Source organism: Emys orbicularis, chromosome 2 (genome assembly GCF_028017835.1).
Source record: "Emys orbicularis isolate rEmyOrb1 chromosome 2, rEmyOrb1.hap1, whole genome shotgun sequence".
NCBI lineage: Eukaryota > Metazoa > Chordata > Testudines > Emydidae > Emys > Emys orbicularis.
This window is the reverse complement of record NC_088684.1, coordinates 165,145,226-165,161,671: the sequence shown is the minus strand read 5'-3', so window position 1 is coordinate 165,161,671 and position 16,446 is coordinate 165,145,226. Positions and strand designations below refer to the sequence as shown.

The window sequence follows — 16,446 nt, the reverse complement described above, 5'->3', positions numbered from 1 at the left end:
GATCTAAGGAAGGCAACATGTGGTGTTATTATCTGTAAGGGTAGAATGGTAGTATGTGTATTATTGGCATGTTGGGGCAGAGGGCAGAGTTAAGGTTGTGTCATGGATTGGTGTGTACCTTAACTCTTCATTTCCTAGCTTTCAGAGGTTGGAGTGTAGCTGAATTTGACATTTTAGAAGGGCACAATGTACTACTGGGCAACCGTAACTCTGTGTTAATGAAGTCTTTGGGCAGTTAATATTGGTTTCATAGCCCACATAATGTTTATGTTATGTGACTATCTTGTGCCTCTAGACTTTGTGTCTAAATGATTAGAGGCCATAAGGGAAAAAAATTGGTGCAGACTGACGCAGGCGGAGGTAGATGCAATAATATTTTTTTTCCCTGTGTATAAGGAATGTTAGTGTTAGTGCCAACTTGTGCCCTCAGTTGCATGTCCACCTGCAAAACCATCTGCAATACACATCCAATTTACTTCACTGCTCAAGTGAGACTGTTATCTGAGCTGTCATGTTTCTTTATTTTGCCAATGGCTGAAGAGAGCACTTCAATTTCCTAAAATGTCATTCCTTTAACTTTAATAAGCACCAGCAAACAAGTCTTTAAAACTAAAAAGACTAAAAATATGTTTTGAATATATATTAAAAAGTCAGCATAATATTTATATAATTATATGGGGGAATGACTGTTGGGAGATCTTTGCTGCTTTCGGTTTGATCCACTTTCTGATGTTTTTGTGGTCTACTTCGAATATATCCATTTAAAAGGCCTCATTCTTGCAAACAGTTTTGCATAGGACGATTCCTGAACCTGCATTGAAGAGCTAGTTTATGTCTACACTGCACAGTCAACCTGGGTAATTGGCACCTGTGTCTGAGCACCCATGTTAGCCTCACTTGGATGTAAACATCCCCACAGCAAAGCCCTACTTGCATTACTGTGTCCTTACTGTTTCCACATTTGCCTATGAGAGAGGGAGGGAAGGGAGGGCATGTGGGGGACACAGACATCCCTGGTTCTTTGTGTTGAGACGCTATAGGATACTTTCTCAGTCATTTGTGTCAATTGTGGGAAAACTTGCCCATCCTGCAGAGGGAGTTGTAAGAAGGGCATTAGAGGACTATCAGCACTGGAGTGTTTTTTTCCGTGCATCCTTACAATAATGTGAGTGGGTTCTAATCTATGTCCTCATTTGTGTAAACTAGCCTGGGCTTAAAGCACCTCCAAACCTGGGTCTGAGGTTTTTTCAGTGTGGATGGTAGGGGCAAAAACCTGAGTAAGAGATCTGGGTTAACTGTGCAGTGAAAACATACCCTTGGTTGTTTCTTTAAATGCCCAGAGGCCTTCAGGCATTGGTTATTTTTTTAAAAAGTTTAGTAATAGTGATGATGATGTTGGTGTTAATTTTATATTCTTCATTATGATTTATTATTTAGTAGTATTGTATTGTGGGTGTTTAATAAACTATTACCTAGTTTGCAATCTGAATCCCAGGACTGATATTATGTCAAGAATTTTCTTAATTTATAAGATAATTAACCACTGTGGCAAGATAACAGTTGAACACTGCTGTGCAATGTTCTTTTGAGTTAATTGACCTACATATTAATGCCATTCAGAATTGTGATCATTCTTAATTATAACCTAAAGGAACTCATAGGAATTAAGAATACTCATGCTGTTATGTGTTTCATATTTTCTATACTTAGCAATGCAGCAATAAAGCCTCAGCTTCACTGTTGTGGATTTTGAAATCATCTGGAATAATTGCAAACCGTCCCTGGCCACGAATCACTCTCACATTGACAACTACTACTATAACATTAACGATGGCCATATTCAATATGGTAAGCATAATGATGTTTTGTTTCTCTTTCTGTGCCAGTGAGGTCTATTTTTATTTTTATCATCTACTTGGATGACATTTTAAAGTTGTGGTCTGTAGTTATTTCAGTAGGGTGAATGATAGTAATGGCCTTCCAATGACTCAGAAATTCAAAGCAAAGCAAACATACAGTATAGTAGGGGTGATCAATTCTGACCTCTGCGTATGAGATGTCCTCAACAATAATTCAGTTTTTGGACATGTTTGTTATGAGAATTTTTGCATGTAAAGGGTACTGGGGGAATCTTAAAACATTCTGAGTGTGAAAATAAATAATTCTAATCTATAATTCAAATATGTATTGTCAGAAAAAAATAACAAAATATTTGCTCATCACAGTTCAGGGATCAGTTCAGTGGATTATGATGTTAGCAGAATGTCTGCAAAATGCTGTACAAAGAGCTTGAATTTCACTTTGATTTTTCTGACACCTGTCTGTTCCCCACAGCATGTTCATAATTTACACACCATTTAATTTAAAATTCTTCCTTGTTAAAAAAAAGAAAATCTGTTTTAAAACGACAAAGGTTAAAATTTTCAAAAGTGCCAAAGTGACTTAGGAGCCTGTTAGTGGGATGAAAGCTAAGCCACTAAGGTGCCTTTGAAAATGTTACCAAAAATGTCTGTTACTTAAATCAGAGAGACTGGTAGTGAGATGGGGTAAAAATACTAGCTACAATTATTTTAGGGAACACAGAAACAACATAAGGGGCTACATTCTGTCTTGCCCTGTGTGAGTGCATTAGTGAGGAAAAGCATACAAAGAGCCTCATTCCCCTCCTCCCTTCCAGGTAGAGTGATGATCTAGCTCTTCTTAAATGGTAGGCAGAGCCAGGCAAACATGCCCAGTGATACTCCATAGCACCAAGAAGAGGGAGGGGAGATACTCAGCTGGGTAGGTGGTATGGCTAGGACCTAAGTTCCCTCTAAGCTGCGTGGCCGCCCAGCAGTCTATCAAGTGTCGCGCACTTCAGGTGCCCCTCCCCTCACTGCCACACCCTCTGCCTTGGAGCCCCTGGCCAGCTGCTCCCAGGAGTCTCCTGGGGGGAGGGGAGGCAGTGTTTCTGACAGCAAGGTGTCCCCCTCTCTCACCGCATCTCCACAGAGTGGGGGAGGGACATGACAGGTCTCGGAAGTGGGATGCGGGATGGAGGTTGCTGGTGGCTGCTGCTGTGTCTGAACAAGCAGGCTTAAGACTGGTGAATGCCGATCTACTTAAAGGGGCAGCATACTTAAAGGGGCAGCATATGTCTCTCTCTCTCACACTCACACACACACACGCTGTGTGTCTCTCACACACATACAATGTGTCTCTCACTCACACACTGTGTGTCTCATACACACATACAGACATATTGTCTCTCACATACGTGTGTCTCTCACACACACATACACACACTCTGTCTTTCACACTCACCTCCCCACACATACTTGTATTATTGTTGTTGTTGTTACTTCTTGATACTTTCTGCAATGCACATATATTCTCTGTGATTTTATTCCTTCAAAGTGCTGTTATTTTAGTTTTTTGACTGGTCTATGCATTTCATAATTTTTATTCCTCTTATGCTTAAATTTTATTCTTTGAGTAGTGAGTTCTAAAATGCCTAACCTGTTCTGGCTGGAGTAATTACACTGGTCTACAATTTTTGAGACGTCGTCTGCTTCAGAGATAAAATGTGCTATTTATTATGTATTTTGATGTGCTGAATTCAAATATGACAATTAAAACAACTGATTGGCTACTGTTTCTAAGATATTTAAGTTTTTACATTTTATGTCTATGTATATTGTGTAGATAGTAGAGTTTTAATCATAAATTGTAAACCTAGGTCTTTTCATGTGTTTATGGTTGCTTTACATGATAATATTTCACCTGTCCTGTTTATGTAACACTTTAAAAATCAGCAAAAGCATTATATAAATAAAATTTATTATGAAACAAAAGGCAAAAAACTATTCTGTACATAGTTTAGTCCTATTCAGTGTCTACTCGGCGCTTCTTGGCTTGTCTCTTGTATTCATTAAATGGAGCATCTCTTGTCACTGTCCAGCAATAGTCTGCAAGCATTGATGGGCTCCATTTGCCCTGATAGCGTTTCTCCATTGTTGCAATGTCCTGGTGAAATCGCTCGCCGTGCTCGTCGCTCGCTGCTCCGCAGTTCGGTGGAAAAAAATCTAGATGAGAGTGCAAAAAGTATCTTTAGTGACATGTTGCAACCAAGGCTTTTGTATGCCTTGAGGAGGTTTTCCACCAACAACCTGTAGTTGTCTGCCTTGTTGTTTCTGAGAAAATTTATTGCCACTAACTGGAAGGCTTTCCATGCCGTCTTTTCCTTGCCATGCAGTGCATGGTCAAATGCATCATCTCGAAGAAGTTCACGAATCTGAGGACCAACAAAGACACCTTCCTTTCTCTTAGCTTCACTTAACCTTGGAAATTTTCCACGGAGGTACTTGAAAGCTGCTTGTGTTTTGTCAATGGCCTTGACAAAGTTCTTCATCAGACCCAGCTTGATGTGTAAGGGTGGTAACAAAATCTTCCTTGATTCAACAAGTGGTGGATGCTGAACACTTTTCCTCCCAGGCTCCAATGACTGTCGGAGTGGCCAATCTTTCTTGATGTAGTGGGAATGTCTTGCACGACTATCCCATTCGCAGAGAAAACAGCAGTACTTTTTGTATCCAGTCTGCAGACCAAGCAAGAGAGCAACAACCTTCAAATCGCCACAAAGCTGCCATTGATGTTGGTCTTAGTTTATGCACCTCAAAAGTTGTTTCATGTTGTCATAGGTTTCCTTCCTATGGACTGCATGACCAACTGGAATTGATGGCAAAACATTGCCATTATGCAGTAAAACAGCTTTAAGACTCGTCTTCGATGAATCAATGAACAGTCTCCACTCATCTGGATCGTGAACGACGTTGAGGGCTGCCATCACACCATCGATGTTGTTGCAGGCTACAAGATCACCTTCCATGAAGAAGAATGGGACAAGATCCTTTTGACGGTCACGGAACATGGAAACCCTAACATCACCTGCCAGGAGATTCCACTGCTGTAGTCTGGAGCCCAACAGCTCTGCCTTACTCTTGGGTAGTTCCAAATCCCTGACAAGGTCATTCAGTTCACCTTGTGTTATGAGGTGTGGTTCAGAGGAGGAGGATGGGAGAAAATGTGGGTCCTGTGACATTGATGGTTCAGGACCAGAAGTTTCATCGTCTTCCTCTTCCTCGTCTGACTCAAGTGAGAATGATTCTGGTGCATCAGGAACCGGCAGTCCTTCTCCGTGGGGTACTGGGTGTATAGCTGATGGAATGTTTGGATAATGCACAGTCCACTTTTTCTTCTTTGACACACCTTTCCCAACTGGAGGCACCATGCAGAAGTAACAATTGCTGGTATGATCTGTTGGCTCTCTCCAAATCATTGGCACTGCAAAAGGCATCAATTTCCTTTTCCTGTTCAACCACTGGCGAAGATTTGTTGCACAAGTGTTGCAGCATATGTGTGGGGCCCACCTCTTGTCCTGATCGCCAATTTTGCAGCCAAAATAAAGGTGATAGGCTTTCTTAACCATAGTGGTTATACTGCGCTTTTGTGATGTAAAAGTCACTTCACCACAAACATAGCAGAAGTTATCTGCACTGTTCACACAAGTACGAGGCATCTCTGCTCACTTTGGCTAAACAGAAATGTGTCCCTTTACAAAATCAAACACTGACAAATAAGAGAGCACGACACTGTATGATTTCTAGAGCTGATATAGGGCAATTTGTTCAGCAGAGTGATGTAAGCTTCGTTATGATTGCATCATCCATGACTTCTAGGAATAACATGATGTAATTCATATCATGTATGACGCAATACCAGCTTCAGATTGCATCATTCATTGTTTTGCCTAAAAAGCAAGTACTGTCCAAACCCAGTCATAGATTTATTCATAGATCCAGTCAAAGATGTATTTTAGTCATTTCTGGTTTAAATTGAGATCCCTTCCCTTTATAACTCACTTATCCTCCGCCATTCCCAAGTCAAGGGTCGTATATACTGACCCAATAGCATATCTTGAAAACTAGAGCCAATCAACAATTTTAAGCATCATTTTCGTTCTCAGTGACCCAGAATTAGTAAAGTTTGACTACATTTATTTCAGAAGCATTTTGGCTGTAGAGCAGTGTTATCCCTATGGTAACTTTTTAAAAAAAATATTATATCTAGGATTTTTGTTTCTATTGGTGATTCACATCCACACATTACCTCAATATTGGTGAACATAACAAAATTCATTTTGTACATGGATGGAAAAAATAGAGGGAACATTGGCTAGGGCGCGGCATGTTAGCTGTTGTCCAGTGGCTGGCACTAGGGAAGACTAGTGCTGAGAATACTTGCACTGACTCCCCTGAGCCATTCTGCCAGTCTGTCCTTCAGAGGCATAATGACTTATATGCCCTCCCCCCTTCAACACTATAGCTGTTCCCTTTTGCTTCCCCCTCCCCTGCATGGCAGAAACCACAATCTGTGCCTATTAATTTAGATAATGAGTTATGGTTGATAAAATGAGAAACGTTAAATCATTTTGTTGCAGATCCTAGGTGCTTGGGGCATTCTACCATATAATAAAAATGGCTTCTAATACAGTTTAATTATTTCTCATTTATATGAAATTAAATGTATCATTTAATGTCCCAATTCAGTTAATAGAAAAATTGATTTCAAACTGAGCAAGATCACTCTTTAAAATTAATAAGGTCAAATCCTGGCTATTCTCTTATTTTCTTCTTTCTTTCTGTTCTTTGATTACTTCTCTGTGGAAGGCCAAAATGACAAATTGCTTTCCATTTCCAGTAATGCAGGAATGTGCTTTTCTCTTCTCTTGTAATATGATAAATTCATGTAATTGTATTAATAGTCCATTACTAACCTATTAAATACATAATTCACAAGTAAACAAATGATTGCATTTCAGTGGAATTCTGAGGGGGACACTGACTTATTTCTAAATGTTCGTTAAAAAGGGCGGGGAGCCTCCAATCCTGTGGCTGAGTAGCATTGGAATCAACTGACCACTTTTAATCTGAGGGACACATGGTCTAGTGGCTTGAGAGGAGCATGGGAGCCAAGAACTACTGTTTATTTTCTTGGCCCCATGCCTGATTCCCTCTTTAAAATTGGGAAAGTCTTGTAATTTCTCTGCCTCAGTTGCCCATCTAAAAATGGGAATAGTACTATTTACTTAGAGTATTTTTTTCAAAAGTGATTTACCCCAGATGTTTAAAGTATTTTGGTATTGCTGTGTTCAGCATATATCTAACTTATTTAAGAGACAAAATCTCATTTTCAAAAGGGATTTAGGCACTTAGGAACCAAAATCCCATTGACAGTCAATGGAATTTAGGTTCCTAAGTGCCTAAATCTCTTTTGAACACTTAAATACCTTAAAAATCTGGGCCTTGGGCACTTTGGAATCTTCGGCTGTGTCTACACTGCACTTTTGTTGGTAGTGTTCTGTTGACCAACAAAAGTTTTACTGACAAAAAGCGTTGGTGTGGACAGCACTATGTTGGTGGGAGACACTGTCTCATTGGGGGTGATTTTATTTTGCCGGCAGGCGAGCTCTCTCCTGTTGGCAAAGAGCAGCTACACGGGAGACCTTACAGCTGTGATGCTGGAAGGTACACAGTGTAGACATAGCCTTAGTTTCACTGAACGACAATGGTACTTAGGAAAAGCACTTTTGACAATTGTACCCTTCACTCTTTCACAGGGTAGTGTGACAGTGGGGTACAGGAGTCTGGTAGAGGGCAAATATACTGGTCACTGGCTGAGTAGTTTTCTGTTGCCTGAATGACCAGAGCAGGGGCTGCACTAGAGTAATCAGGAACCTGCTAGAACCAGTTAAGGCAGGCAGGCTAATTAGGACACCTGGAGCCAATTAAGAAGAAGCTGCTAGAATCAATTAAGGCAGGCTAATCAGGGCACCTGGGTTTTAAAAGGAGCTCACTTGAGTTTGTGGTGGGAGTGTGAGGAGCTGGGAGCAAGAGGCGCAAGGAGCTGAGAGTGAGAGTGTGAGTGTGCTGCTGGAGGACTGAGGAGCACAAGCGTTATCAGACACCAGGAGGAAGGTCCTGTGGTGAGAATAAGGAAGATGTTTGGAGGAGTCCATGGGGAAGTAGCCCAGGGAGTTGTAGCTGTCATGCAGCTGTTACAGGAGGCACTATAGACAGACGCAGTCCATAGGGCCCTGGGATGGAACCTGGAGTAGAGGGCGGGCCCGGGTTCCCCCCAAACCTCCCAATTGACCTGGACTGTGGGTTCTTCCAGAGGGGAAGGTCTCTGGGCTGTTCCCCAACCCACATGGTGAATCTCTGAGGCAAGAAAATCCGCCAATAAGCGCAGGAGCCACCAAGATAGAGGAGGAACTTTGTCACACTGGTGTCAGGGGTGCACAGCGCAGCGGAAGGAGGGTGATTTAAAAAAACAAAAAACAAAAACAAAAACAAAAGGGAGAGGGTTTATTTTTTTTAACCACAATGGATGACGTAGTGCGGGCACTGATACAAGCTACGGCGGCCGAGCAGGAGGCTACCCATGTCCAGGCAGCCGCCCAACAGGAGGCAGTGCGGCTGCAGCAAGAAACTAATCGCCTGCTGATGGACCAGGCTGCTCAAGACCGAGCTATGTTGTGGGAACTGGTAAACCAGGTAAAGTCCCTTACAGAGCTGAATCGCGGCCATGATGGGACGCGGCTCATACAGGCCAGCCATTGGTTGCAGAAAATGACACGGGAGGATGATGTAGAGGCATACCTTCTGGCCTTTGAGAGGACAGCCCTACGGGAGGCCTGGCCTCGAGATCAGTGGTCTGGCATCCTTGCCCCATTCCTGTGTGGGGAGGCCCAGAAGGCCTACCATGATCTGCCTGAAGAGGCTGTGGCAGACTACCCCCAGCTGAAAGCAGAGATGCTGGCCAGATCTGGGGTAACGACAGCAGTGCGGGCCCAGCAGTATCACAGTTGGAGGTACCAGGAAGACAAAACCCCGCGGTCCCAATTATATGACCTCATCCATCTCGCACAAAAGTGGTTGCAAACAGAGTCCAGGAGTCCGGAAGAGATACTAGCGGTTCTGGTCATCGACCGATACATGAGGGGACTACCACCAGACCTTCGTGCCTGGGTAAGCCAGAACGAACCCTCCACCTATGACGAGGTTGTGGCCCTGGTAAAGAGGCGAAGGACAGCGAGGGAGCTGACCCGACCAGTTAAGGAAGAGGCACCCCGGGTTAAACTAGCAGCACCAAGCCCTAAAGTTTGGGTGACTGGGCCACCAGGAGGGCCCAGGTGGAAAAAGAGGCTGAAGGCCCATCAGAGGCCACAAAGAGTCGGAGCACTGAGGGAGAAGAGGATCATGATGTTAGACTGCCCAAACCAAGAGACCGGGGAACGCCTAGGGCTCCATACAGATGTTATGCCTGCGGGGAGTGGGGACACATAGCTGCACAGTGTCCCAATGCTGAGGAGCCTATGCAGTGTAACCTGGGGAACTGGGCAGATCCATGCTTCCTAATCCACCTTGTGGGGGTCTCACTAACCCCACATATGTATACCAGACCAGTGAAACTAAATGGGGTAGGGACCACGGCACTGGTTGATTCGGGGAGTGCTATCACGCTTATCTCAGGGAAGCTCGTGAAGCGTAGTCAGCTGCTGCAGGCTAAACGTACGGGGATAACATGTGTCCATGGGACAGTTAGTTACTACCCCACCATCCCAGTAAAAATCAAGATCCAAGGGAACACTACTGAGGTAGCAGCAGGTGTAGTCCCTAAACTCCCATACCAGGTGCTCATAGGGAGGGACTTCCCAGGGTTTGGAAACTTACTCCCAGTAGGGGGATTGGAGAAAGATGGGGACCCTGAAATTGGTGAGGCATCCACAGGAGACTGTCAACCCCCAATCTTCTCTGAAATATCCCCAGATTTGTTCTCCACTCCCAGACAGGGTAGAAAGACAAAAAGGGAAAGAAGGGCAGCTAAGGCCTTGGGAACCCGATTACTGACCCAAAGCCATAGGGTCGCTCTTGTAGGTAGGCGGAACCGCGCAGCTGAAAAGGAGGCCACGCAGGAGGGAGAAGCACCTGAGTCTGACCCCCACCCTAATGCTTCTGAACCAGTAGAGGCAACAGAGACTGGGCCCCTAGATCTTGGGCAGATTAGCCCCGGGAGAGGAAATTTTGGACGGGACCAGGCAGAAGGTACAGCAGATCCTAGTACCTCAAAAACACCAGAACGCTGTATTAAGTCTTGCTCATAGTCATCTTTTTGGGGGGCATTTGGGGGTAGAGAAGACCCTGGCACGAGTCCTATGACGGTTCTTCTGGCCCGGAGTACATGAAGAAGTGCGGAAGTACTGTGCCTCCTGCCCGGAGTGTTAGCTGCACAGTCCCCGTCCCCACTTGAGGGCACCTTTAGTACCCCTTCCCATCATAGAGGTCCCCTTTGAGTGAATAGCCATGGACCTAGTGGGACCCCTGGAGAAGACGGCTCGGGGCCACCAATATATACTTGTTGTTTTGGACTATGCTACTCGCTACCCAGAAGCCATCCCCCTCCAGAACACGGCCTCTAAAACTATAGCCAAAGAGCTGGTGGGGATCTTTGCCCTAATGGGGCTACCGAAGGAGATATTAACCGACCAAGGAACCCCATTTATGTCGAAGCTAATGAAGGACCTCTGTACGCTGCTCCATATACATACCCTGAGAACTTCAGTCTACCATCCGCAGACTGATGGGTTGGTAGAAAGGTTTAACCGAACCCTCATGATAAGGAAGGTGGTAAGTCGGGACGGGAAGGATAGGGACACCATACTACCCTACCTTATGTTCGCTATCCAGGAGGTACCTCAGGCCTCAACTGGGTTTTCCCCCTTCGAGTTATTATACGGGCGTCACCCCTGTGGCATACTAGATATCGCCAAAGAGATCTGGGAAGAGGAACCCAATGAGGGGAGAAATATAATAGAGCATGTAATGCAGATGCGAGACCGGATAGCCTGGGTTACCCCTATTGTACGGGAACATTTGGAGAAGGCACAGGAGGCCCAGCGAACCCATTACAATCGCCAGGCAAAAGTGCGACAGTTCCAACAAGGGGATCGGGTTATGGTGTTGGTACCCACGGCAGAAAGCAAGCTTCTGGCCCAATGGCAGGGGCCCTATGAGGTGGTTGAACCCGTGGGGGAAGTAACCTACAAGGTGCGGCAGCCAGGATGCAGAAAACAAGAACAGATTTATCACGTTAACCTTCTGAACCCCTGGCATGCACAAGAGGCATGCACAACGGTCCAAAAAGACCTAACCCAGGAAACAAGCCTTCCAAACATGTGAGAGTGTCTCCCGATTTAACACCAAACCAGAAGAATGAGGTGTCTGAGATGATCTTCCGGAACCAAGATGTGTTCTCAACAAAACTGGGTCGAACAACCGAGACATATCACCACGAACCCTGGGGCCAGAGTAACAATGAGGCCCTATCGGGTGCCAGCGGCAAAAAGGGAGGAAATAAAAGCAGAAGTAAAAAAAATGCTGCAGTTGGGGATCATCGAAGAATCCCACAGTCAGTGGTCCAGCCCAATCGTGCTGGTGCCCAAACCTGATGGCACCACAAGATTTTGCAATGACTTCCGGCGACTAAACGAAGTATCCCAGTTCGACGCGTACCCCATACCTAGTGTAGATGAGCTAGTGGACCGTCTGGGTAATGCCCGGTACTTGACTACCCTAGACTTGACAAAGGGGTACTGGCAGATTCACCTTGCAGAAGATGCAAAGGAAAAGACTGTGTTCTCTACACCAGAGAGTCTTTTTCAATATATTGTCCTCCCTTTTGGACTACATGGGGCCCCAGCTACCTTCCAGCACCTCATGGACAAGCTACTACACCCGCATAACAGTTATGCTGCTGCCTACTTGGACGATGTGGTCATTCATACCCCAGACTGGGAAACCCACCTGGAGAAGGTCGAGGCAGTCCTCGATACCTTCAGGCGAGCTGGCCTTACAGCAAACCCTGCCAAGTGTGCTGTAGGGTTTACGGAGGCCAAATATCTTGGCTACATTGTGGGAAAAGGTCTGGTAAAACCCCAAGTGAACAAGTTAGAGGCCATCCAAAATTGGCCCCGACCAAGTCGCAAGAAACAAGTCCGGGCGTTCCTAGGTGTGGTGGGGTATTACCGATGATTTATCCCCCACTTTGCCACAAGGGCAAGCCCCCTGACAGACCTAGTGAAAGCCCATGGACCTGATCTGGTGAGATGGTCTGACGCAGCAGAGAAAGCATTCACAGACCTACGGACTGCCCTCTGCAGTAACCCCGTACTGATAGCCCCTGATTTCACCAAGGAGTTTATCCTGCAGATGGATGCATCGGAAGTTGGGTTGGGGGCCGTTCTATCACAGATGGTCGGGGAGGAGGAACACCCAATTCTATACCTCAGTCGGAAACTCCTTCCAAGGGAACAAAAATATGCAGTGGTGGAGAGAGAATGCCTCGCTGTAAAATGGGCCATGGAAACATTGCGCTACTACCTGCTCGGGCGCAGATTTGTCCTCGTGACCGACCATGCCCCTTTTCAATGGATGCAGCGGAACAAGGAGAAGAACACAAGGGTGACCAGATGGTTCTTATCCCTCCAACCTTCCAGTTCTGTGTGCAACACAGAGCAGGGAGCCGTCATGGCAACGCCGATGGCTTGTCACGTGTGCACTGTCTGGCGTCCCAAGCTGCCCAACCCCTTGGCATTGAGCAGGAGGGAGGGATATGTGACAGACCCAGACCAGTGGGGTACAGGAGTCTGGTAGAGGGCAAATATACTGGTCACTGGATGAGTAGTTTTCTGTTCCCTGAGTGACCAGAGCAGGGGCTGCACTAGAGTAATCAGGAACCTGCTAGAACCAGTTAAGGCAGGCAGGCTAATTAGGACACCTGGAGCCAATTAAGAAGAAGCTGCTAGAATCAATTAAGGCAGGCTAATCAGGGCACCTGGGTTTTAAAAGGAGCTCACTTCAGTTTGTGGTAGGAGTGTGAGGAGCTGGGAGCAAGAGGCGCAAGGAGCTGAGAGTGAGTGTGCTGCTGGAGGACTGAGGAGCACAAGCGTTATCAGACACCAGGAGGAAGGTCCTGTGATGAGAATAAGGAAGATGTTTGGAGGAGGCCATGGGGAAGTAGCCCAGGGAGTTGTAGCTGTCATGCCTCCTGTCATATAGGAGGCACTATAGACAGCTGCAGTCCACAGGGCCCTGGGCTGGAACCCGGAGTAGAGGGCGGGCCCGGGTTCCCCCCAAACTTCCCAATTGACCTGGACTGTAGGTTCTTCCAGAGGGGAAGGTCTCTGGGCTGTTCCCCAACCCACATGGTGAATCTCTGAGGCAAGAAAATCTGCCAATAAGTGCAGGACCCACCAAGATAGAGGAGGAACTTTGTCACAGTAGTTACTAGGCTTAATTACTTAGAGTTTTTAAAAATAGTTTGAAAATGGTAAGTGTCCTTCAGTTAATTACAGAATTGTTTTGAATACATATTACCTTTTTTTTTTTTTTTGCTTTCACATAGCATTTTTCAGGAGACAGTAGTCAGCCATTTGTAATAACTACACTTGAGATGTCTGAATGATGAAATCTACTTCTCTGAGTTCCTAAACACTGACATGTAAGATTTGTGAAAGGAGCAAGATCTACTAGAACTTTATCTGGTTCAGTCTATGAAGATAATTGTAGGTTGGTTGGGGGGGGGGGGTTGCTTTTGGGGGATGAGAGGTTTCCCTCACATTCCCCACCTTGTATGATAAGAAGAGATAGGCTCAAAACAAACCCCAGATTCAAACATTATCAAAATTCTACTAAGTTCCATTTCTCAGTCTGGATCCACATTTTGCATTTCTTCTTTTTGGTAATTGTAAGTAGAAATGAAACAAAGAAATTTACTTTTGGGTTGAAGTTAAAACTACACTAGTGTACAAATGTTTATAAAATTAAACATTGTTCCTAAAACGAACAATTTCAAAATGATGCTTTTTTCAACAAATTGTCTTTAATTAGTTCTAGTTCTTCTTTTATTCAGAATGCAAATGACTGTAGAGCTTCAAAAGCTGTACTTTAAAGCCTTATTGTCTTGTTAGCACTTTTGACTGCAATATAACAAATAACCACGTTCCATGATATTCATTTGATGATCATTTTAAGTACAATTCCCACCTTGGCACTAAATCTTAGCTCTGATTTTCAAAAATGACTTTAAAATATTATTGCAAAATTTGCATTGGCTTAATATTAATAGCAAATTGTGGGTGAGACTGAAGTATCATTATTATAGCTCCAAGGAACATATTCTTAAGAATAGAGTCCATTAACTGCATTTATTTCCATGAACTCTTTCATTAGGAAAAGGCAAAATGTAGCCATTAAGGTCTAATGGATATCTACCCAAAATGCCAACTAAAACTCACACTTCATATTGCAAGGGACAGTTGTAGAGAACACTGATAGTTCGAAGTATTTTTTTACTAAATATTTTAATCTAGTTTTAATGTTGTTACAGTAATATAGCCAGGAATAATGGTATGAAATTTAAAAACAGACGATGTAATGTAAATATCAGAAATACTTTTTAACGGTAGCCGGTGGGGTCTAATCCTGGTCTCACTGAAGATTAGATGTAGTGAGTTATGTTAGTGTGTGCAATATTCATCCAGGGGGAAAGGAGGATGCCCCTTTTGTTGGGAATTTTAACTGGATGAAACAAAGCACTAGGAAATATACTGTAGGAAATAATCCTGAACTCTCAGGGAGACAGAGATAGAAAAGTCCTATTAGATCATCAAACTTGGGAGATTTAATGAGTAGCTGGATAGAAAATATAAAATCCTAATTCTCATTGTGCCCTGTCAGTCTGTGTCATAAACCTAATTTGTGGACCCTAACAGGATTAAAGCCATGGTGAGAGTAGCTTTAGAGCATTTACGAACCTAGGGGAGTTCTGATGCTCCCAAGAATGGCAGATTTTTATGCCAGTCTTATACACGTGTCAGGCAATTCAGGTAAATCAGAGGTACCTCTACCACATCCTCCATAGAAGGCATAGAAGAGGAAGTTGTGAATAAAGGCACAACACTGTCTCACAAGCGTGTATCTTTGTTATCTGCATGGAGCTATGAAACTAGCAGTACTGTGTCTTTTACCAAAACTCAAGACATTCTTTCCTCTATGCTGATTGGCTGCTTGCTCCAACCCGCTCCTGCTTCCTTCTTCGCAGTCTTTTCAGTTCATTTTTCTTCTCCCGGCCCTGTCTGCTCCTCTCCATTCTTCCTGACTTCTCAATGTCACCTCTCCCTTCCTTTGTTTTTGCTTTTAGCTAATTCCTTCCTGCCTCCATCACATCTACCCAGTCCTAGAATACAGTTTGTATCCATAATACATAAATAAAAATAAAATAAAACCCACTCAAAATTATTGTTAAATGTGGTGCTAACATGACATTTTTGAACCACCATTGCATTCCCTGTGCTTGTATTTTATACCCTTTCTCTCACCCCATGACTGCTTTCTCTATCTAGATAATAAGCTTGTGAGCTCTTTGAGGCTGGGACTCTCCCTTGCTATGTGTCTGTAGAGCAACTAGACACCTGTAGGTTCTACTGTAATACAAGTAATACCTAACTGAAAAAAAAAAACATTTGAAAGAGACCATTTTCCTATTTAAAATCTATTATTAGAGGGTTGTTTTGTTTCTTCTCTTTGGACCAAGTTTTAACCAGCCTCTGGGGATCTGCAAAGTGGGCGAGGAGACAAGCAGCTGTCCAGAATCCCTTCTATTACATCCCTGTATATTAGGTTCCTTAAAGGATAATAGTGGGGCGATGGCTGACAAGGCCAACAGAGGGGAGTCTGTCTCTAAAAGGGAGCACCAGTGTCTGCTGACTCAGTAAAAGACTGTGTCAGCTGTTTATGAGTAAAATTAATTTGCTGCTGCTGAAAATGGGTAAATTCAACAGGAGAAAATGCAGCTGGTTTTGACAACTGGTTAACTGATAGGTCACAAAATGTAATTGTAAACTAAGAATCATGATTGAGCAGGTGTGTTTCTAGAGGGGACCTGCAAGGATCTCTTCTTGGCCCTACGCTATCTAACATTTTTGTCAGTGACCTGGAAGAAATCATAAAATAATTACTGGGAGGGAGTGGTAAATAATCAAGAGTACAGGTCACTGATACAGATCAATCTGGATCACTTGGTAAGCTGTACAGAAGCAAACAATGTCTTTTAATATGGTCAGATGTAAGGTCAGACATCTAGGAACAAAGAATGTAGGCCAAACTGACAGGAAAGGGGACTCAATTCTGAGAAGCAGAGACTCTGAAAAAGAGTTGGGGGTCATTGTGGATGATCAGCTAAACATGCACTCCCAGTGCAACGCTGTGGCCAAAAGAGCTAATGTGATCCTTGGAGATAAAAAAGGGTAATATTGAGTTGGAATAGGGAAGTTATTTTACTTATGTA

The 16,446-nt window shown here is 44.0% G+C and overlaps 1 protein-coding gene across 1 annotated transcript in view; it reads left to right on the top strand.

The window, feature by feature from the left end:
- ADCY2 (adenylate cyclase 2) overlaps nucleotides 1-16,446 on the top strand; it is a 456,889-nt gene that overhangs the window by 388,211 nt on the left and 52,232 nt on the right. Inside the window, exon 16 of the mRNA XM_065398381.1 lies at nucleotides 1,711-1,848. Within this exon, the coding sequence (XP_065254453.1) occupies nucleotides 1,711-1,848 (138 nt within the window). The remainder of the gene's footprint in view (nucleotides 1-1,710; nucleotides 1,849-16,446) is intronic.